Source organism: Balaenoptera borealis, assembly GCF_965194805.1.
Source record: "Balaenoptera borealis genome assembly, chromosome: 18".
Lineage (NCBI taxonomy): Eukaryota > Metazoa > Chordata > Mammalia > Artiodactyla > Balaenopteridae > Balaenoptera > Balaenoptera borealis.
The window spans coordinates 52489394-52514537 of NC_138877.1; the positions used below are offsets into that span (position 1 = coordinate 52489394).

The 25144-nt window shown below is 34.6% G+C and overlaps 1 protein-coding gene across 19 annotated transcripts in view; it reads right to left on the reverse strand.

Annotated features, from left to right (window-relative positions):
- RBM26 (RNA binding motif protein 26) overlaps positions 1–25144 on the reverse strand; it is a 110413-nt gene that overhangs the window by 25972 nt on the left and 59297 nt on the right. For 6 of the 19 annotated variants that reach the window (XM_082365939.1, XM_082365938.1, XM_082365933.1 and 3 more), the window contains 8 exons: positions 23874–23999; positions 23448–23522; positions 21865–22032; positions 19587–19691; positions 14889–15089; positions 12089–12175; positions 4296–4409; positions 1803–2673 (listed from right to left, as the gene is read on the reverse strand). In XM_082365939.1, coding sequence (XP_082222065.1) covers positions 2584–2673; positions 4296–4409; positions 12089–12175; positions 14889–15089; positions 19587–19691; positions 21865–22032; positions 23448–23522; positions 23874–23999 — 966 coding nt within the window. In that variant the 3' untranslated portion in view covers positions 1803–2583. Of the gene's footprint in view, positions 1–810; positions 870–1509; positions 2674–2693; positions 3244–4295; positions 4410–12088; positions 12176–14888; positions 15090–19586; positions 19692–21864; positions 22033–23447; positions 23523–23873; positions 24000–25144 lie in introns of those variants that run through there. The other 13 variants (XM_082365934.1, XM_082365940.1, XM_082365941.1 and 10 more) reach the window with 4 other exon arrangements.

Below are 25144 nucleotides of genomic sequence, written 5' to 3' on the forward strand. Positions count from 1 at the left end.
ATAAACCAGATAAATTATATTACAACATAAGTACTGTAACAGAGATATGAACAAAGTGCTGTGTTAAAAGGGATGGTTAAGGTATGAACTGGCTAATGACCAAGAAGTCTACTAATTTTGTGTAACAACTACCACATTTATTGTGAACACAACCTCATGCCCAATCAATAATTAGGAAGGAGGTAGCAATGTGGAGGTTTAAAAAAAAGTTGGCACTGAAATCAGAATGCCTGCATTCAAATTTAGTCCTTCTGCTTACTAGCTGTCACTTTGGGCAAGTCATTCCATCTCTATTAGCCTAAGTTTCCTTATCTGTAAAATGGGAATTAACAACTACTTCAAAGGGATATCTTAAGTTTTAAACGAGAACACATGAAAGTACATGTAGAGTACTAGTATTTATAAACATACTCATTAATTTGAAAAAATCCAATAGCAATTTCATACTACGTAATATTTATAATTAAAATCATATTAATGATAATAAAAATATAATTATGGACCTAATGAATGTTGCTAATATTTAATCCCCATACTGCAGGACCCTATCAAAACATACTTGTCTTCTGATTCATTCAAAGCAACATGGTGTAAAACATTTTAATTTTAGGTTACTACAGAATTTAAGATTAGGGAAAGTGATTAGCTATTTATGGGTTTAAATAAATAGTATGTGATTTCAGTTACATTATAAGGGAATTTTACAATAATTGCAAAACATCATGCTAAAATTTACTAATCATATTATAAAGCCAAAAATCAGCATGGAGATTTAACTGGCCTTTGCAAGATTTTCTTTCTTTATAATACCTGTTTGGTGTAAAGAGAAGAAACGTGAGCCTCTGCCAATTTGGCATCTTTCACGACTACTAAAAAGAAAAGAAAACAAACTTACCTAATGAATCAGAATAGCACATAGTCAACATACAAGAGACTACATCAAAATATATCACAGCTCTAAGTAGAGTAAAGAAGTTTCAACTAAAGTCACTATTTTGACAAAAGAAATCTGATAGTGAAATTTTAAATATAAACATGTGCATCAACTGCAAGCCAAAACATTCCTATGAAATACTATTACCATCAAGAATATATATACAACTTTAACCCTAAGTGTGGGAAGAAAAGAAAAAGAGGAACAGCATCCACTAGCTACTCCATTGGCAAAAGACTATGGTGGTGAAATTACAGTCTGTGATTGTGAGGACCCCAGTATGGGAAGAAAGTAATTTTTTTTTTATGTGACTTTTAATGTAATCACTATATTCTCAGGAGGGGTAGAACACTTGCAACCAAAAGGATAAACTGTAAAAGATAAATATGTAATCTCCCACCCTCCATTCTACAAAGAATGCATTTATTTCCTGGAAACTGCTGTATCAACTTTCAATGATCATGTTCACTTGTCAGAGAAAGCCACTTAAAAATCACAATATTGTTGCAAATGTCAAAGATTTTTTATACAAGTATAGGAAATGCACACTTAAAATATCAGACTGGAACACTTACCAAACAGTGTTTTCCTAAAGTAGTATCTACAGTACATTTCTTTATTCATACATCTTCAAATGGTCAAGTTTTCTTTCATACATCCAAAATGTAATGTGATGTTTTCTTATTCACCAAATGTTAGCTCTACTTGAAGTCTGGTTCCAAACTAATCAGCCTGCTTTTAATTTAAGACATCTGTTGAAAGTTTATAGGATCAAACCAAACTGAAGTGGTATAAATTTTAAACAATGGATTGAACATTATTGTAAAGGTACTGGTAACCATTATTATTATTAAGAATAAGTTAGTGATTATAGCTCCTTTTGTGATAATTGGGGGGAAGGGTAGATCACCATCTGGAATGGTCTATTTAACTTTTTTTTTTTCTTTTCTTTTCTTTTTTTTTTTTCTTTTTTTAAATCAAGGAACATTGTCTTTTTTTTTTGTCATTGCTTTTTTCTTTTCTTTTCTTTTCAAGAGACCATTCCACTTTATTTTTAACATCTGAATGCATAAGGACTCAAATGCAAAGCAGTCATACACCGTTATCATTAAAACCCATATGGTAAAATACATACACAAGTCCAACAAAAGGCTAATACATAGTAAAGCCTAAGCATACTACTATGTAATATTATGAATACATAACTTGGAGACTTTAGTTAGAGTACTATGTTACCTACTCATTTTTGAAAACATTCATTAAGATTTTAAATGCAAATTCATTCCTTATTTGGAGTAAAACAAAATCCTCTAAGTTATAACAAGTATTGGTCATTAAGTCTTCAGACCTATTCATTAAATTACAAAGAACCCAAAGAATTCTGTAATGTTCAGTAGAAGTATGTAATAAAAACATTGCATATGTCTAGTGTGATGTCTTTACCAATTGTTTACTGAAATAAAACGCAAACATCAATCTTTCAAAATACAGGATTCAGAAGGTAGTTTTCTTCTCTTTTGTCTATTTGTGAAATTCATCTTCATCACATTTTACCAAAAATTGTTTTTACAAATATGTAAAAGTACATTAGATAATACTAATGAAACACAGGTAGAGTTCTATCATATGCAGATCAATGATCAGTCAAATCATCTTCTCCAAGAGCGAGATTCATTGTCCTCTTCTTCTTCATCATCATCTTGAAGTAATGAGTCATCCACCAAAGACTCTTCCTGAAACTTTAGGTTAAAATGCATTTAGGAATTTACCCAAAAAAAAAAAAAAAAAAAAAAAGAAAAGAAAAAAGGTGACACTTTTAAACACTGATTACTCTCAACAGAGTCGAATACAAACGGTATTTCTATAGCTAGAACATTCAAGAAACAAAGAAAAGCAATCTTCACTCAATGGTTTCTCAATACTATCTATTCTATCGCTTGCACCAAATAGACACTAAAAAAATATCAAAGTAAGCCTTTGTACATGCCGTTTTTCCTGCCTCTCTTTATCAAATTATGCCATCTTCTATACCTACAAAACATTGCTCCACACTTTTTTTTTTTAAAGAAAACATCAATAAGTCTTCTCTGACACTAAATCAACCAACAGTTTGAATAAAGTTTATCAATATTTATATTTTTCTGCTGTATGTAACAAACATTTTCTTTTATAGCATTCTTTTCTTTTCCCCATTCCCTTCATAAAAGCTTCTCAGACTACTTTTCAAACTTTTCAAAATACCTAATACCAGGAGCTCTCCTGCTTTTCTCCCCATTCAATTCAAACTCATGGAAGGACAAAGGTATAATCTAAAATATAAAATGACAAATCATGTATATGAGTTTCAAAATACACATTTTATTCTTGCATTTGACTATGGATATGTATAACAGCCTTGAATGCTCTTCAAACAAAATGAAGTGCCATTATGAAAATCTAACCAAGGTAAAACATGGAACCATTTAGTTTCCCCACCTTACCTTTCATTCCTTAACTTCCTCAACTTTTTCCTACAGCTTCCTTCATGATTAAACAAAACAGAGTTGCTTATCTTTAGGTTTTTGGTTTCAAAGGGCTCTCCACTTCACTGTTCTTCATGCTCCCACCTCTCAGCCATCAGACTACCTGCTGTTACCCAAGAAAAAATGTACTCTTCCACACCTATACCTCTGCCATTTAAAATGCCTCTCTCAACTATACTCCCAGTCCCAGCTCTTGGTTATGAAAAGCTTTTTGATCACTCAGAGTTCAGCTCCACTGCCACCACCTCCTTCAAGATTCTTCTGGAAAGAAACAATCACTCCTTCCTCTGGGTTCCCACAGCATATTGTTCAAATCTTTATTTACCGTATCAGTCTGCCTTTTATTATAATTAGTTTCTTATGTGTCTGTCACCACCCCCTTTTCCATATTATAAGCTCCTTGATAACAGGGACCGTGTCTTATTCATTTTTGTGCCTATCACAGTATCTACCATATAGCAGGCATTCATTCTAATGAACTAAAATGATAAGAATTAAAATGAAACCTGAAATGTTAATAAAGCAACTGAATAGAATATATACTCTAAAACTTAAAATATCACAAGATTTCCTGTGGATAAAAATCTAATGAATAATTAATGTTTTCTAAGAGTAAATGAAAACTGAGTATATATATGATTTTCATATATTCTTTTGGGATTAACAATCCACAGTTCTCATTAATACATAAAATTTAAAGTTGTCTGCATTTATCTGATATCCCCTGCCTGGAGATGGCTCAGGAATAAAAGTTTTATGTTAAAATCACAGCCATAAAATCACATTTTATATAAAAATGTAAACATTTAAGGGTAAAAACAAGTGGAAAAAAAACATACTTCCTCTTCATCAGGTTCAACTTCTTCTGTTTCAACAGCTGAAATATTAGTTATTGGTTTATTCCAAGCCAGTTTTAGATCCTGCCCTTTGAAACGAGCTCCATGAACTGCAGCCTAAAACAATTAAGAACATTGGAATATAGAACATTAATAATTTGTAAAGAAAAAAATGAAATGTTATAGTACCTAATATTTAAATTAAATTAGCTAAACACAAGTGAAAGACAGTTGTCTATTTTTGCTTTGTGGTTTACTTCTTTATTTACTATGTATTATTGCAATTTATAATGTACTTTATATTGTTATTTACTTCTAAAACCAGCCTAGTGTTTGTAAATTCCTTTATAAAAAGAAAACAGGAACAATTTCTCATAATCGAGTAGAGCTATTTCACTACTGGCCAATATCTGACTAGAAGAACTATGTCTCCATGTCTATAGTAAAAGGATAACTGCTACTCAAGGCAACAATCTCAAAGCACTTCAAGATTCTGGCTGTAGATCTTAATTCTTGTTAATTCACAAATGGCTCATATAATAACTAGAAACTAGAAACCTTTAACAAATATAAGAATAATTTTGCATGTGTATTTTTAAATTACATCAAATAATCACAAAATACCATAAAATGTCTGATGTATCACTATTACAAAATATAAATATTTTGTATATGTTAAAATGCAAAATGAAGACGAAAAAAACAAACAAACAAAATCCCTGAACTTTTTCTATTGAAAACTAAAGCACTTCCCTACAAAGCTTTCAGACCTGCATATGGTAAAACTGAGTAAACAGTCAAGTAACTGAGTAAACAGTCAAGTCTAAGTACTTGTTACATTAAATGGCTGGTTTAGAAAGAATGCTTTCAAATTAAAGTAATGTGAACTAACATAAATCAATGTTAGCAACATACCAAAATAATTCATAGTCACAAAAGATTTATAGCACAATCTCAAAGTACAGCATAATGTGAAATGTAGAAACAATTACATGTTCAATGATATTTGACTATGAGTTGCGTGATATTAAATTCCCCAGGTATAAATTTTAAACCTGCACATATAAATTTATGATAAATTTAAAATATTTCATGCCTATTAAAATGCAGCTCAGGAGTTTTTAGTCCATGACCCTATCATGTCATATAACTAAAAAATTTTAAGTACTTATATATAATATTTAAGGCCAGAAACAAATTGTAATTTTTTTGAAGCTATAACTATTACATAAAAATATATTCCTTTAAGGAATTCCAATTGTCTCATGCAAAATATCTACTCATAAAACTCATGTTTTCATCCAGCTAAAAAAGGCAAAAAATGTTAAGTGATTTTTTTTGTAGTAAGTTCTTCAAAAATTTCTTATGGGGACTTCCCTGGTGGTGCAGTGGTTAAGAATCCGCCTGACAATGCAGGGGACACGGGTTCGAGCCCTGGTCCGGGAACAACCGACATGCCGCGGAGCAATGAAGCCCATGCATCACAACTACTGAGCCTGTGCTCTAGAGCCCACAAATCACAACTACTGAAGCCTGCGCGCCTAGAGCCGTGCTCCACAACAACAGAAGCCACCATAATGAGAAGCCTGTGCACCACAACAAAGAGTAGCCCCTGCTCGCCACAACCAGAGAAAGCCCACGTGCAGTAACGAAGACCCAACGCAGCCATACATACATACATACATAAATTTATTTACTTATATATTAAAAAAAAATTCCTTATGACCTAATTTTGTAAATCTCTATATTTAGCACACACTTCAAATTTATAAGGTGAATCTACAACTCTCTCAAGTTTTAATTTTAAAATTATTTACTGGATGCTATCATCCAGGCTCTGTTGTTCCATTTACAGAGCATAGGCAGAGTAGATTTAGCATAAATCTAAGGGTCCTAGGATTTTTAGAATGTTAAATGAGCTCTGGTTTCAACTTCAAGTCATCAGCCACATTAGCTCCGAACAAGAGAGTCAGCCTGACCTTTGAAGCTCTGAAGCCAGGCATTGACTTCTCCTCTCTAGTTATGCATGTCCTAGATGGCACCTTCTTCCAATATAAGGCTGTTTCATCTACAGTGAAAATCTGTTGTTTACAGTAGCCACCTTCATTATCTTAGCAAGATCTTCTGGATAACGCACTGCAGCTTCTATGTTGGCACTTCCGTTTTTATATTACAGTGACAGCTTCTTTCCTTAAAACTCATGAACCAACCTCTGCTAGCTTCAAACTTTTCCTCTGAAGCTTCCTCATCTCTTTCAGCCTTCACAAAATTGAAAAGAGTTAAGGCTTTGCTCTGGATTAGACTTTGGCTTAAGGGGATGTTGTGGTTGGTTTGATATTCTATCCAGACCACTAAAACTTTCTCCATATCAGCAATAAGGCTATTTCATTTTCTTATCATTCATGTGTTCACTGGAGTAGCACTTTCAACTTCCTTCAAGAACTTTTCCTTTGCATTCACAACTTGAATAACTGGTGCAAGAGGCCTAGCTTTCATCCTATCTTGGCTTTTGACATGCCTTCCTCACTAAGCTTAATCATTTCTAGCTTTTGATTTAAAGTGAGAAATGTGTAACTCTTCCTTTCGCTTGAACGCTTAGAGGCCACTGCAGGGTTATCAACTGGCCTCATTTCAATGTTGTTTTATCTCAGGGAATAGGGAGGCCTGAGGAGAGGGAGAGAGATGGGGAATGACTGGTCAGTGGGAGCAGTCAGAACACACATTGATTGATTAAATTTGCTGTCTTATATGGGCATGGTTTGTGGTGCCCCCAAATAACCACAGATCACCAGAACAAATATAATAAGAAGAAAGTTTGGAATATTGCAAAAATTACCAAATGTGATACATACAGTGAGCAAATGCTATTGGAAAAATGTGGCTGACAGACTTGCATAATGCAGGACTGCCACAAACCTTCAATTTGTTAAAACAAACAAACAATACCTGCAAATTGCAGTAAAGCAAAGCACAATAAAACAAGGTATACCTGTATACGTGTGTGTTTAAAAACCATATAGTACAGAATTAAATGGGAAATATCAGTAGGACGTGTATGTATATGTGCACGTGTCTATATGAACCTATGCATTTTTTTCCCCACTCCCAGCTCTTACCACTGAAAAAGATTAGTTATAGTAACAAACTCAGTAGTAATGAGCACCCCTAGTACTCAGATTGTGGTCTTTAAATACCTTTCCCAGTAAAAAGAACCAGAGCTCCTTAGAGAAATGGCCAGTTCCTGGTCTGGAAGAGAAAATTTATAAGACGAACCTAGAACACCTTTTCATACCAGAAAGCAGAGAAAGTATCATAACCCACTAGAGTCCTGTCAAAAGAACTCAGAAACAAACCTATATACTAGCCACTAGCCAAAGATGGGACATCAATAACTGAGAACAATGGATCAATACCCATGAAATGTTTAGATCTATGAATTTATAATTCCACAATACCAATCAAGTTAAATCAAAATATGAATCTTATTCTGGATCCTTAAAGGAAGTAAGTAAAATATTTATAAGAAAACCAGAGAAATGTAAATGCTGGTATTTGGTAATACTTAAGAAATATTAATCATTTTTAGGTGCGATAATAGTATTGTTTTATTTTTTTAAGGCTCTAATATTGAGAGAACAGGTTCAGTATAAACACTGAAAGGTTTACAGCTGAAATGATATGATGACTGGGAATGGCTCCAAAATAAGGAGGCAGAGGGTTGTTAGTGGGTGGAATACAGACAAAATAAGATTGGCCATAAGTGGATAATTGCTGAAGCTTGATGATGAGTGTGTAGAGGTTCATTTTACAATTTTCTCTCATTTCTATGCTTTGAAGTGTAAATAAAAAGTCTGTTTAAAAGCTGAAGCATTTTATTCATAGGCTTGCTCTAGACATTTGCCTATTTAGTCTTGCACAGTCATTCAAAGTTTGTACCATATTAGGACGCAAGGAAAGCAGGCATACACAGTGACAGAAGAAAAAATTTTAAAAAAGGCTTTGAAGACCTAACAAATGAAGGAAGAAAAAAAAAGTATGAAAAGTAGTTATGAGGTAGGTTCCATATCTTACATGGAAAATGATTCTGGAAACAATTAACATTTGGAAAAGGCTGGATTAAGCGAAATTAAACAGGTGTGTTTGCCTTTTGCCTTTTCAAGTCATTGAGATTATAATTCTAAATTGAATATACAAAACGCAGCTCTTCATAAATTTACTGACAAGAGAATCTTTTGCTAGAGGAGCTCCTATAGAACCAGCGTTCTGTTAAAAACACTGTGGGGAAATCTGACCTAAGGCCAAAAGAGCTAAAGCTGCAAGCCTAGTGTACCTAACATTTTTTTAGTAACGATAACGATAAAACTATCTATAAAAGAAGGTTAAAACCAAGTTTATTAATGTTTGTAATAACCACAGTATACAAGGTTTAGGCAGGAGTTACAGTAAAGGACCACAAAAACATGTAAAATCTGATTTTTAGAACTTATAGGGAAAGACTACACGGCCACTGTCTCACAAGCTTCAGACTTAGATTTACTAATTCTCACAGCACAGTGCCCATCACATAGCAATACTTAGTAACCATTAAGTAAATCAGCAAGAACACACACACAAAGACTGTGAGATACATGATTTGATTTCTCTTGACTGAATCCACTTATACATTTACTTCTTGCTGTAAATTTACTATTTACTCAGTCAGCCCCATAACGTCTACTCTTCATGTTGCACTATCCTCTATGAATCCAATTTTGTGCTTCTATCTTCAGGTCTAAAGAATGAGAGTTTTGAAATCACTCTATCTTGTTTGTATTCAGTTTCACTGATTTACCAATCAATTCTCATTCTTAAACACACACACAAATGTTAAAAATAGCTAACATTAAGAGGATTTACTATGTTCCAGGCACTGTTCTAAGTATACAAGTTCTGAATCAGTGAATCCACACAACTACTGGGAATTGAGGCATGGGTGTCAAAAACGCAACAGTAGAACAAGATTCTCTTTCTTTTTGATATAAAAAGCTATATACCCTCTTTGAGTCTGGGACTGTAGAGTTTCATCTTTGGGACTGATTCTTATAAAATAGGAACTTAACTATTCCTATTCTAAAACTGGATCCTGGTTTCTTACAAAAGTATAGGAACAAGTCAGAGTAGGAAAACTAACATTCTAACCAGTCATGGGAAGAGGTTACTTTTTTCTGTCCTGTTTGGGTACTTATGCACCTTTAGTACATTAGGGGTGGTGAAAGACAAATTGGAAAACAGAAAATAAAGCAGCAGGATCCATCTTCTAACTAACCAGAGTCAAACCTTAATCATCTTAACCTAAAGCTAAAATGGTTCTGTTTATATTATTACTCCTTAAAATACTTCAATCTCTTTTCTGAGGAAAATTTCTTACTTTTCAGTCATATTTGAATGTCTTGATTATCTTATTCCTGTACTTTCCTTTGAAATATTATGTATCTATTGAGTTAAGGAAATAGACATACATTCAGTCATCTAATACAATGATTCAGAAATTATGAACAATGAAATATTTGGAAATAAACATTAGCAAAGGTTTACAATTTTCTTTTCTTGGGAAGGACTATCCTTTTCCTTGAGTTTATATCCACCTACATTTGGTATTAAATTTTTCTTTATTTTATATAATGATGGTGATGGTACAATTTTTTTTGTACTTTTTAAGCATTCTTCCTTGACAAAATTAAACACTGGCAACCTAATGTCAAACACACTAGTTTTTAAGTTCCGAAACCTCACTGTTCCCTAAAATCCAGAAGTTTGAAAAACACTATTTTAGCCTATATTCTGCTTGTATAAGATTAGCTTCAACTTAATTTTCTATCCTCTTCTAAAATAGAATGTTACAAAATTTTAAGAAATTTTTTTGGCTTAAGGAAATGTTTATGTTTAACAACTTCTATAACCTAATTCCAAATGTTTATCCTAGCAATGGTAGTTGTTCCTTTTAGTTTGTTAAGTAAATCCAACTAAAATGGTATTTACCCTGAAAAGCTAACTCTCATCAGATCTAACTTAAGCTAAGCTATTCTGCCACTTATTCAACCTTCATATAATTCACTGTTAAAATCTTTCTTTATACATTAACCCCTGGCCTTTGAAATGACTGCTACTCATTTGGAAGATATATACATAGTATAAAAATATATATTAAAATTTACATCTGAGATAGAAAAAGCAAAACCCAAGAAGATATACGTCAACAGGTCCTACTTATCAAAAGCAAAACATCCAAAAATTATTTAAGAGGCAGGAGGGTTTGTTTTTTTTTTTTTTTCCCTCAGCCACATAAGTAAACAGGGACAAGTAGTAATATATATTTTTAAAGTAGTTACTAAATTCACAAACTTGTAATACTGTAACCATTTGAACATAACAATTACCATTGTTTTATAATAAGACTACTTCCTAGAAAATAAATAGAACATAAAAAGATGGTACTCAAGCTACCTATCCAACATTACACTGAAAACTGTCACTGAAGCTGTCATTTAAAGGAGGCTCATTCTTAACTTATATTCAACAATACCTCTCAGAGAAAACTTGATCAAAAATCTACTTTTTCAATATAACATGTATACATATAAGCTTATAAGAAAGTTTTAAACTCTCATCAATTATAGATTACCTTTTATTTTCACAAAAGACCTTTAAATAGAAGATTTCTTAAAACTTAATAAAACTCTAGGATGAGGAATTCCTAGTCTATAAAACTATCCACTACCCACCCGCTTAACCCTGAAACTATGTTATTCTAGGGCCCAGTTAAACACTTTTCTTGAGACTTAATCAGACCAACAGTCTTTTTTATAGGCTGCAATGCGCCAAGAGCAACTCCTACCAGGTAAGTTCCCAGCAATGTACCGGCAGGGAGTATTCACTACAAAGAGAATAAATCAATTTAGAAGATTTTCAAAACTTAGTTAGACCACAATCATCTTAAAACTTCTGAAAACCATCCTACTCTTCCATTCACATGAGGTTAACTGTTTGGAACGTTTAATGCATTTTTCCAAGGTCAAAATGGTACATCTATTTCTCTGCAATCTTGAACAAAGAATACACAGGGCTAACAATGTTCCGATGAACCTGTTACACCTCGCACTCATTTTCCTTTTTTAAATCTTTTAAACCCAGAAGAAAGACAAGGCTGCATATACTTCTGGTCATTCTTTAGAAAGATAATTCAAGATACACATTTTAAGACAACTATACTAAAAGGACCCTAAAAGCTAGCGCTATATATTCCTGTCTTGGGCAAAAAGTTGTAGAGGCCTAGTTGCGGGTATGCTGAGCTACGGACACTGTAGGGTTCAGCCAACTGGGACTAGGGAGCAGCAGATGAGGGATGGTTAAGAAGAGCAGCCATCAGGATTCTAGCTCCGCTTGTACCTTACCCTTCACCACTCATTCTGCCAAAGCAGACTTGTTCTGGGCCAGCTGAGAAAGGGATAATGGAAAGTGGAGTGGCCCTATCTCCTATGAAAGAGAATAGAAGAATTCCTAATGTCTCAAGAGAGTACAACTTGACATTCAACTTGGTGATTAACTATATATTCTAAATATTCATGTTATATATAAAACAGCCTAACTGCTTTAGGACATTCTTTGTAGCCATGAATTCCACTTCCTATGGTCTATCTACTGTCACAGTGTAGTTCTTTAGTAAGTCAAAAAAAATTCATTTATATTAAAACTTAGAGGCAATATTTATAAAACATTTAAATCTGATTTCAATAAATTAGAATATTTATAATACTTACTGCTTCAGCTTCTGCTCGCGTCTTGAATGTAATTACTGCATGAAGTGAAGAGTCATCAATCTGACAATCTTCAATTTCACCATATTGCTTTAAATTAAAAAAAAGTATTTCCTCCAAATAAATATTTTGAAACATCCAAAATCCTAATGGTTTTTAAAATATTAAAATACCAATAAATATAACCCAGGATGCATAACAATTCAGGGTGATTAGCAGAAAGAAATTATGAATAACTCATTTTAGTACATAATATTGTATGATAAAGGGTGTTCCTATTTTCTAATATTATTTACAATTCTATACTTCCTAGAACCAGGGTAACTTACACTTGATTGAACTATTCTTTAAATAGGGAAACAATGGTGAAAGATTGAGCTTCCTTATTGCCATTCCTTCTATACTCATTATTCCAATTCCAGAGTATGTTAAATTCTTTCTAAAGCAGAATATTTAATCCTCAGAATATTCTGTGAGTTTTTTTTATCACTCCCAATTTAAAGATGGGGGGGGGGGGAGGTTCAGAGAATTTAAGTAATTTTTCCAAAGTAACTTAGTTAACTACCAGGATGAGAGTCCAGTTTTCCATTCAAAAGTTTTCGATTCAAAACTTGAACTGACTCTGCTTTTACTCTTACTTTACCCTCCTCTAGACCACACTCTTTTAGAACATTTAAAAGCTAAACATATTAAATTATGCTGGTTTTGGGTGTGCTAGATTTTATTTTTCCCTGTGTAGGAAGATTTTTCTGCAAACAGCAGAAAATAGCACCTTTATCACATAAAACTTTAGTCCTTTATATATCATTACTAATACCTCCTTCTTTCTTACCCCCAAATAAAATTATAACCACAATCTCATTAAATATACACACTCCACACAGAAAAATTCTGTAGGGCATAGTAAAGAAAACGACCGCAGAATCAGATCCCAGCTCTGTTAGTACTAGCTGTGTAAACTTGAACAAGTTACTTAATCTCTTCATGCTTCATTTTCCCGATCTCTAAAATAAGCATAATAAAGGTACCTACCTCATAGAGTTGTCAAAATAACTCATAATATGGTGAGTTATATAAAGCATTCAGAAAAATACCTGCCACAAAATAAGTGCTCTGTAAGTTTGAGCTGTAATGTTTATTACTGCTACCGGTTCCAATGGATAAATTAAAGAAAGCATTTTGTTAATCACAATTTGTAACCGTCAATGGTCCTTTAGTAATGTAGATTTTTTTTCTGATACCTGTCATATGTTCAAATCACAGGTTGAGATAGAGAAGCTATCTTATTTAAAGACTGACAATTTTTTAAATGTGCATCACCACTACTAACTTTGAGAAGAGTTCGAATCTCCAAATACATCCAAGAATATACATTTAGAGGCTCTGAATGTTTCTAAAACCAAAACCATTTTAGTCTCATCAAAACACATTCCTAAACTCAACTTGTTTGTCTGGATTATTTTAGCATATCCTTTGATAATTTCCTGATTAGCTGTATAACTATATGTAATACACCTAAGTTATCTGGATCTTCTTCCCCTTGGGAAGGTGCAGAAACAGGGCGTGTAGTAGGGAAGAATCGAGCTACAGTATTTCCAAGCTAGAAAGCTGATTCCTTATTTTCTCCCTTTGAAGCCATAAAGCATAAGACTTTCCAGACTCACCATCCTTAAATATTAATCATTTCAGTTATTTCTTAAACATACACCATTTCTTTCAATACCTCTCTATATCCTGAAAAAGTATAGTTTCACATTTGTTAACTGCAGTTAACAGTCTGGAATATAACTGTCAAACATTTAAATCTGAATATTCAAAACGTTAAATTACTTGTGTACCTATCTATAAGCTTACCTATCCCTCAAGACCCAAGCTCCAGCTTTACTACCTCTTGAAACTTTCCTCTACTGTTCTTTCACCATCATATGCCTGTGTGAAAAATACTTCTCTAAGTTACTGAACTATTTACAGTTTTTAATAAATTTAACTTGATTATAAATTATTTGTAGTTTACTTTAACTGGTTTGTGTTAAACCATTGTATGTAAAATCCTTGAGGGTAAAGAACTGGTCATTTACTTTATATCTCCAGAGCAATTACTCTAATGCTGCAGGCAAGACCGATGCTTAGTAACTAACCTTTGGGATACCACTAAGAATCATAACATTTAAGTTGAAAAGGGCTTTAGGCAGATATAATCTCCATTCTGCACATGAACCCAACAGATCCCAGGAAATCCAAGTAAAATAATGGATTAGCAGGGACTAGAATCTTATTCTCCTTCCTCACAGAAGGAAGTCCATTGCCATTAGACTGACTCCCTTTAATTATACCCTGGCACCAACTAAGGCAACGTCAAGATCGTATTCCAAAATTTTGTCTTGTGTCATTTCTAGGTTAGCTAGGTCAAGAATACAGTATTAACAAATAAAATTCTATCTTAATTTTTAAAAATCTGGATGGCCCATGTAATATGCTGAATTTTTCCTAAAAGTAAATATCAAATGAAACTAAACTATAGGACTTCCCTCTCTGAAACAATAAGGTCTAAATCATTCCTTTCATAATCTGAAGGCCTACTAAGTGTAAGAATAGTAACATTTCTTCCAGACAATGATTAAACAAAAAACCCCTGGAGCTTGTTTTTTAAGTAATTAACAAAGGATTATTATAGATTAATCAAAACCTTTGGTGAGATTAATGGGTTTAAATTATTCATTTCATTTTCATACTTTCCCCTTTAATATCCATTATCCCCAACAATGATTATCAGTATTTGTTTTGTTGGACAGTAAAAAAGTACCGCAAAATGAGGAAGAAGATCTTCTCTATCACTCTCTGTAAATGCAGAAATCTCCAATGCCCTGGGACGGTGATCCACCACAGCATGACCAGGCACACCTCGACCTCGACCTCGACCCCTGCCTCGGCCGTGAGCTGCCCCTCGACCTCTTGAATGAATTCCTCTACCACGACCAGATGAAAGAATCCCTCGTTTCGCAGCCTAGAAGAGATTAGACAAATAGGTTAAACATCACAATTACTAACATGAGCCAAGTGTTATGCTCAGCCAGATGAGCCATACAATCTGATATGAGTTACACAATTTGATACGTATTTACATATTCAAATAATGCCCTACAAAAGGATTTCATAATTTAGGTTAGGGTTTTAGCTTTTAAAGTGAAAGCAAATTTAGGTAGCTAATGAATTTAGAAAACAAAATAACATTAATTTAAGCAATGTTTTGAAATTAATAAATGTGCCTTTTCTACTAAGCCCCTACTCTCTAAGACATCAAACTATATCACAGGGACTTCCCTGGTGGCGCAGTGGTTGAGAATCTGCCTGCCAGTGCGGGGGACACGGGTTCGAGCCCTGGTCTGGGAGGGTCCCACATGCCGCGAAGCGGCTGGGCCGGTGGGCCACGATTGCTGAGCCTGCGCATCTGGAGCCTGTGCTCCGCAACGGGAGGCCGCGATAGTGAGAGGCCCGCGCACCGCGATGAAGAGTGGCCCCCGTTTGCCGCAACTGGAGAGAGCCCTCGCACGGAAACGAAGACCCAACGCAGCCATCAATCAATCAATCAATCAATCAATCAATCAATAAAAATTAAAAAAAAAAAAAAAACTATATCACAAAAAGACCAGCAATTCTTGAGTTCCAAATAAGGCACAGTGCTGAATGTTACTTCAAAAGTTAGTATAGGGACTTCCCTGGTGGTGCAGTGGTTAAGAAACCTCCTGCTAATGCAGGGGACACAGGTGCGAGCCCTGGTCCGGGAAGATCCTACATGCCATGGAGCAACTAAGCCCGTGCGCCACGACTACAGAGCCTGCACTCTAGAGCCCACGAGCAGCAACTACTGAGCCCATGTGCCAAAACTACTGAAGCCCACGTGCCTACAGCCTGTGCTCCACAACAAGAGAAGCCACCGCAATGAGAAGCCTGCGCACCACAATGAAGAGTAGCCCCTGCTCGCTGCAACTAGAGAAAGCCCAGGCACAGCAACAAAGACCCAACGCAGCCAAAAATAAACAAATAAATCTATTTAAAAAAAAGAAGTTAGCATAATGTACACATACAAGATACCTATATATATATGTGTATTTTTTCCAGTTATGACTTTCGAATACAGTGTTTCCATTCGTTTGCCTGTTGACTTCAGTATGTACAGTTATTTCAAATTCATCATTTTGATCATGTACACTAACACCATCATACAACCAATGTAGCATAGTAACTTATATTCCACTTTATCACTCTATATGAATAGCACACCATTCCTTCATTCCACAAATATTTAATGAGCACTTCCTATGGTCTAGTCCTTACCCTCATGAAGCTCAAATCCTAGAAGAGTAGAGACATTAAGCAATCAAGTTATTTGATTATATTAATGAGAAGTGACTCAAAAAATGAGGAAATGCTCTACTTAAAGATTTGAATAGAATATTAAAGATCTGCAATGAATAAACTACTAGAATAAAAGTTCCATGAGGAATTTTTTTCCTTGTTTTATTCTCTACTTTATCCCCAGCACCTACAATAGCAGCTAGCAGATTGTAGAAACTTAATATTTGTTCAATGAATCAAAGAAGGTACAAAGAACAAGCAAGGCAAGAGTGAGGGGTGGGGGTTAGAGCATGAACAAAGGAACCAAGGCTGAAAGGAACATGGTACTTCTAAGAAGGAATAAAATCCAGTACAGCTGGACCACACGGGATGAAGAGATGAGGCTAGAGAGACAGGCAGAGCCAGATCATGAACAACTTTAAGGACCACGTTAAAGATTTTGATTTTATCCCAAGAGCCATGAAAATCAATTAAAACAACTAAAGTTCAGAAGTAGGGTGATGTAATCAAATCAGTGTTTAAAATATTATTCTGGTAAAAGGAAAAGAGAACAAGCTGGGAAACCAGTCAGGCTACTACAATAGCACCAACAACTGAAGATAGAAGCTTAGTCTACAATGGTGGCCACGGAGATAGAGAGAAGTAAAATAAACACATTTACGATATACTGAGGGGGCTTCCCTGGTGGCGCAGTGGTTAAGAATCCGCCTGCCAATGCAGGGGACATGGGTTCAAGCCCTGGTCTGGGAAGAACCCACATGCCGCGGAGCAACTAAGCCCATGCGCCACAACTACTGAGCCTGCACTCTGGAGCCTGTGAGCCACAACTACTCAGCCTACGAGCCACAACTACTGAAGCCTGCATGCCTAGAGTCCGTGCTCTGCAACAAGAGAAGCCACTGAAATGAGAAGCCCGCACACCGCAATGAAGAGTAGCCCCTGCTCGCCGCAACAAGAGAAAGCCCGCGCGCAGCACCGAAGACCCAGTGCAGCCAAAAATTAATTAATTAATTAATTAACTAAGGGAAAAAAAGATACACTGGGGAGTAATATGTATAAAACTTGGTAATTAAATGTGTATGAATACTGAAGGAAAGGGAGAAATCAATGATGACTCCCAGATTTCTGGTTTGGGTAATTGTGTAGATGAGTTTAGGGACAAAATAAGCACAATTTTGAACATGTTGAGCCTGAGGATGTGAGACATCCAAGTGGAAATGTCAAGCAGGCACCACTGCCAAAATCTCTGCAAGTATAAATATTTTAGTTTATTCATCTCAAGACAGTTAATTTTAACATTAGCTAAAGTAATCATCTAAAATCCAAATAATAAACTTCAAAGGTCAAGGATTAATGTCAACAACAGCACAGCATATAAAAAGTATACTCTTAGGAACTTCAAAATGCTCCTTAAAAAAGGGGTCCCTGGACAAGTAAGTTTGAGTAATACTGAGTATTTAAACATGTGTTTTTGGAGATTCACAAATTACAAGCCTCTCGAAAACCATATACAAAACACATGTTTATATATACACTACCAAATGTGAAATAGATAGCTAGTGGGAAGCAGCTGCATAGCACAGGGAGATCAGCTCGGTGCTTTGTGTCCACCTAGAGGGGTGGGATAGGGAGGGTGGGAGGGAGACACAAGAGGGAGGAGATATGGGAATGTATGTATATGTATAGCTGATTCACTTTGTTACACAGCAGAAAATAACACACCACTGTAAAGCAATTATACTCCAATAAAGATGTTAAAAAAATAAAAAAATAGAAAATAGAATGTGGAAAAAAAAAACAACAACCCATGTTTACTATAACCTCTTCCAAACTTATTTGGCCTCAAAAGCTTTTTTCACTAATACCTATTAACAAAATATGGAATTGGTGTGGAGAATGAACACACTCTGGCAAACACTGCATTACTGCATATACTAATATAAATTGCAAACTAAAGTTTGGCCATCATAAAAGAAAAACAGAAGATGTCATTCAGTGTTTAGCTATATCATGATAAAGAATGAAAACATGGACTAATAATATAAAGGATATTAGTAATGCTATTATTTATTTGCTAAAATTATGGGCCAAAATTTTTAAAATGATAATGTATTTTTTTAAAGTTGCATCAACACAGGCATGAAATCTCCAGAATGGTGAAAACACAATTTCTATATTAACATAAAAGGAACCTATCTTTTCCAAAACTTGTTATCTTAGGCAGGACACACAGACAACCATATCAGTTTTCCAGAGAATGCAAAATATATGCAGGTTTAATACACCATCCTATGGCTTCCTATGACAGACAAGACAGAGCCTTAAGACAAGAACAATGGCTGCTAAATGTTAAAGTCTTTAATAGCTGGATACCAGTACTCAATACAGATTTCTACTATGTTGGAAAAAGAAAATCAAGTTGCTAACAAATATGGAAAAAAAGCATTATTTTCAGATTAAGCAAAAGGAATAAGCTAAAATACAAAAAATTATATTGTGGCAACGATAAATACAGACAAGTACCAACTACACTAATGACATAAATGTCCCTGTACTTCAAAATGTAATTCTGATTCTAAAACATCTTTTTGCTAAATGTTAAAAATTCTCACGTATAGAGATCAATTTTACTAGATTTTTCTTATATAAATAATCATATAACTAAATTATAAGAAGTTAGTTTTTTTCTCTTTAACATCCACAGCACCATCTATAGGCAAAACTTAAGTAAGCATGTTCTTCAATATAATTCTACCACTAAAAGTCTGATCCTTATAGGAACTCAACATAACATGCCTATATGTGCACAGAATATCTCCCTAAGTATATCTGAAAAGCCTTTAATAGATTTTGGTCCTAGGAAGAAAAACAAACCGAAAATAGAAAAGGAACAAAATTCACTAGAAGTAGAGGGCCTTGTGTATAAAAGTAGAATGGCTATCATCCCTCATTAAATACTAAGAGATTTTCTATTGGTTCTGAAAGATTTGCCAACCTCTTCCCTCTTTTCTACATCAACTCCCAATATGTTTACCAGAGACTGCCAACGACTGTTGACCAGAATGAGAGGAATATATTTGCAAATAAACCATCAAGACTACAACTACTCCTCTTTAGCGTACTGTGTGGCTATCATGAAACATACCTCCAGCTGTAATTCGGTATACTTTCTCCTCAGTTCAGTGACTTCTTCTCCAGCTTGCATCTTCTTATATAAATCCAGTTCTGTGTCAAGTAATTCTTTCTGCATCTAGAAAATAGTAATAAATATTTTAGGTGATGACAATTAATATCTTGCATTTATACAAAACTTTTTTTAAATTAATTAATTAATTAATTAATTTATGGCTGTGTTGGGTCTTCGTTTCTGTGCGAGGGCTTTCTCCAGTTGCGGCGAGCGGGGGCCACTCTTCATCGCGGTGCACGGGCCTCTCACTGTCGCGGCCTCTCCCGTTGCGGAGCACAGGCTCCAGACGCGCAGGCTCAGTAGTTGTGGCACACAGGCTTAGTTGCTCCGCGGCATGTGGGATCTTCCCAGACCAGGGCTCGAACCCGTGTCCCCTGCATTGGCAGGCAGATTCTCAACCATTGCGCCACCAGGGAAGCCCTATACAAAACTTTTTACAAAGAATTTTTTACACATTCCCATTTAATCCGTACATTTCTTCTCTATCTCCAGTCCTACCATCCTAGTTCAAGCCACCAGTCACCTCTGGTCTACACTACTGCAACAGCTTCCTAACTTGTTCCTACGTCCACTGATTTCCCTGTAAATCATTTTCCATACAGAAGCCAGAGTGAGATTTCTATGGACTGATATGGAGTAATTTTCAGGAAATAACTGAAAAGAAAAACAAAACACCAAGGTGTTAATAAGGAATATACAGTATGCTTTTACGTAGGAAAGAATACATACACACACACCAAGAGGGAGGGAAGAGTGGGGAACAGAGTGTCAGGGCTCAAAGGGGAATGGTCGTTTATATAAACCTTTTTATATAGTATAACTTTTGAATCATGTTAATGTTTTACTTATTCAAAAAATAAAATTAAATCAGCAAGAATGACAGGGAGGGGGACCCAAAACTGAATACAGACAGAAATAAACCTAACTTTATCAAATTAATAACATAACCACAAGAACGGAAAAACACATGATCCTACACCACAGGTTTGACTCGACGCTCTTAGTGGCGTATATTATGAGGTTGTAAAGAATGCAAACAAATTCTTAATTTTATATTTAGTTAGTTGTTGGAAGTGGTATTGTTTTAGCAATTCTGGAACTATTTGAATGGATTACAGGACTGTGCAAACGTATACTGTATTGATGTTAGTGGGAACCAAGTTGTCATCATGGGAACATGGAGATATGGCATAAGAGAAAGAAAAGAAGAACCCTATGGTATTAGATTAGAATGAGAAATATCAATATAAACTCATGATTTTATATATATATACACACACATATATACATACACACACACACCAAATACACACATACACACACACTAAGTATAAGTATTGTATAACTCCATGGGTTTTTTTTTAAATCACTTATTGTCATCCAAAATTAACTTGCTCACTTTTTTGTATCTGATCAGTTAATCTACCTGAATTTTCTCCCTTTCAATCATTCATTCTGGAGACTTCACTGGTGGTGCAGTGGTTAAAGAATCTGCCTGCCAAAGCAGGGGACATGGGTTCGAGCCCTGGTCCGGGAAGATCCCACATGCCGCATAGCAACGCAGCCCATGTGCCACAACTACTGAGCCTGCGCTCCAGAGCCCATGAGCCACAACTACTGAGCCCGCGTGCCACAACTACTGAAGCCTGCGCGCCTAGAGCCCATGCTCTGCAACAAGAGAAGCCACTGCAACGAGAAGCCCGTGCACCACAACGAAGAGTATCTCCCGCTCGCCGCAACTAGAGAAAGCCCGTGCGCAGCAATGAAGACCCAGTGCAGCCAAAAAATAAAAATAAATAAATAAATTTATTAAAAGAAAAAATCAATCATTCTGTACAGTGACATCAGATTGTTACTTCTCTGTTCATTAATATTTTATACCACCAATTACTTACAAAATAAAGCTCAAACTCCTCAGTCAAGCATTCCAGTATCTATATCGTTTTGTCCTCTAGCTACCTTTTCAAGATTATCCATAACTATTTGTCTAATTACTGACTTTCTAACTACAATTGACTTTCTAACTACAATGTGCAGGGTTCAAAAGATGAGTAGAGTTTCCTTGTTTGTGTTTATTTACTTATTAATTACTAGAGAAGGAGAAGAATGGTAGTATATAATGATCAAATTTTAAACAAAGAGTATTAGCTAAAGGAAAACTGAATCTTAAATAATGTAGTGTTTTAATGTTTTTTTTAACAAGTAGTAATATGAATAACAACACAAATTGAAATACCTGAGTCTTGGTTTTTATACTTTTTGGAAGACAGCGTCCCGGAGAAGCAGCTTTGACCTCATCTTTCAACTTGGTAATATTTTTTGTCAAAACCTCTAAAGTTTTCATTATTTCTGCTTTATCTTCAGACTTCATTGCTTTGTTTTTCTCCAGTTTTGAAATTAACATCTGGCAAATTTTTTAAAACAAATATATAAGACACATTCCTACTATTATCTAAAAAGCAAACAGGGCAAAGTAAATATAAAAATAAATAACTGCTACTTTTAGTTTATGTATTCATGACAAGGCTTACAATCACTGAGATAGCAGAATAGCAGATTGGTGATGCTAACTATCTCAATTCAAGTCTTAATCTTGGTTTACGCTGTGAAGAACTATACTACTATTTAAGTCTCTTAGAACATAGTTCAAAGCATACAACCACAAGAAATTTAATTCAATCCCTGAAAAGCTGTCATTTTGAAATAGCAACAATCTTACTTTCTAATCCACTTGCTGATATTACTTATTCTAAGTATTCCCACTCCAAACATAGTCCGCAACCCAGAAAGAATCAGAGGAAAAGTTTTACGGTTTCCCTTCATATGAGATATTAGAAAAATGGCATATTTAGTTACCTACTTTCTTTGTCAGAGGGAACAGTAACTGGCTAGGCTAAGAACAATATGCCCAACATAGATAGGAAGTAAGAAGATAAACATGGTAATGTGGAGAAGACATCACAAAGTATTATAGGTTCTCTGAGTCAAGATGGTTTCAGTTTTGGGTGTAAAGCATTGTGATGTCTCTTTATCAAGTACATACAAATTTAAATTAGAAAAGACATACATTTTAAACCAAAAGGTAAAAAGTTTGTGTATTTTCAATATTTTCAAGTGTCATAACTTTTATCACCAGACGTAATCAAGAATTGACACTAATTAAATGTCATAACTAGAGCAACACTGTACAAAAGAAATACTGCTAGCCACATAATTTTGAATTTTCTAGCAGCCACCTTACAAAGATAAAAGAGATACATTAAAGTTAATTAAATACATATTCTATTTAACGCATTTTATCAAAAGTAACATTTCAACAAAAATTACTGGGATGTTTTACCATTTTTCTTCATACTACGTGTTTGAAATCTGGTATGTATTTTAACACTTACGATAGTCAGATGTGGCTCTTAGCTGCTGTACCAGACAACATAGGACTAGAGGATCCCAAGCCAATTAAAGAAAGGTACATATGTCAACAATGAGAAAAAGGTTCCATTTACTATCTATTGAACTACTGTGCAGCAACATACCTGGATAAATATTCCTTATTTTCATTTCAAGTTGATAGTCATAGCTCAGTTTAAACTAATCCATTTCCCAGTCCACTGTGTAATGTATATTACACAATGTAATACACTTCATCCCCAACATTTTATCAATTAATATATACATTATTATTGATAAATATTTCAGTTTTACCATTATCAATTACAGTAAATATGTTTCTCAGGACTATCTATAGAGTGTAAGATTAAATTCACTGAAAATTATGACACTTATAAATATATTTTGCCAAATCTAACTTTAATATTTTACCTTCTGTGTTTCAATGTGCTTTTCTAAAATTTCTTGTTTTCTTTTCCTTACATCCTGCTGAAGTTTCAGTGCCTCCTAGAGAAGGGATCAAAAACATTATTAGAATATTTACCATTTACCTTTCCGATAAATGGAATTACCCAAGAAGACAGAACTGGTTGTAACTGAAGAAGCTTGGCAACAAAAATGAAATGCCAAGTTTTCCTATGTAAAGCTTAAATAAGTACACAAGTTTCAAAAATCAATCAGGAGAGCCTTTCATTCCAAGAAGAAAATTAATATTTACTAATATACTAGGGAAAATAAAAGTTCAGTGGCAGCCAACATATACCTTTCTTTTAGCTCTATTTTATGATAAGCATTGAAAAAACACATACATGCAGAAAAGCTTCCCGACCTGCAAATTCTGTACACTACTATACTTACCTGTTTTTTTTTCTGTGCTTCATTATTATCAACTGCAGAGGTGGAAACAAGTAAGGTTTTTTGTGCAGCCTTCAAAGCAGCTGGATTATACACCGTTTTTGTTAGGCCAGTAGATGTAGACAACACCTACCAATACAAATTCAATTTCTCAAAAAATGTATCAAGCATTCATGATTTCCTGAGTACTATTTCCTTCAAAACTCTAAAGCACTCCTGTCAAAATCTAGCACACTGAACTAAAAGTATTATATATTTGTAATAACTAAGTCACATTAGTGATTTGAAAGAAAGGGCATGAGTGAGGGATAAACTATAAAGTGAAAAAATTTCTAATTAACACCATATACCTTTAGAAGAAAAGCAAAAAGCAAACATACAAAAACTTCAAATCAGTAAAAAACACTGCCATTACTATATCACTGAGAAAATATTAGTTGTTGAATACATTACTAGTATTCCTAGTGACTAAAGCAAAAACTGTACACAAGAACACAGCACAGGAGGAAATCAGACGCTGTCTTGCAAACAATTTAAAATGATCATTTGTAATTTACATTTCTGAAATTAACCTTATTGCTTTCTCTCTCCATTCCTTTGCTAGCACTGCTCCTACTTTAAGTGACCTTATTCCCTTAAACTCAGCTCAGGTTCAGCACAACCACTCCAGACCTCCACAAAGCTCTAATCATTTATTTCTTCTACCTAGGTCCTTCGATGAAATATTATTCCTATTAAAATATTTAGTAAAAATGGCCTGATGACATATTAATTTATTTTATATCTCTCTCCCTATCTTCACTGTAAGAGCCCTGAAACAAAAAAAACATGTCTTTCTCCTCTTTGTGCTTCTTCTAGTACCTAAACCTTACTACCAACTAATTATGAGACAATGGGTAAATTCAGGTACCTTCTTGGGCCTCAGTTTGCTCATTAAAAAGAAGTTCAACCTGATGGTGTCTAATGTCCTCACAAACCCAAAAATTCATTCCATGAGGGTAGGGATTTTTTTGCTTGGTTCACTGCTTTATCTTCAGTGCCTAGAACAGCACCAGGGCACACAGCAAATACTCAATAAACACTTTTGCACCAAGTTAAAATGAAATGATGGTAGATCAGAGTGGATAATCTTTTCCACACAAAGGTCAATTTAAGAAAATTAAAGTGTATAGGCTGCCTTTTTTTATCCTCCAAAAGCAGAAAGTTGTAGGTTCCACAGAGTGGTTGGTTACTGGTTCTTGGAAAGGAATTTAGAGATCCCTTCAAAGAGAGCT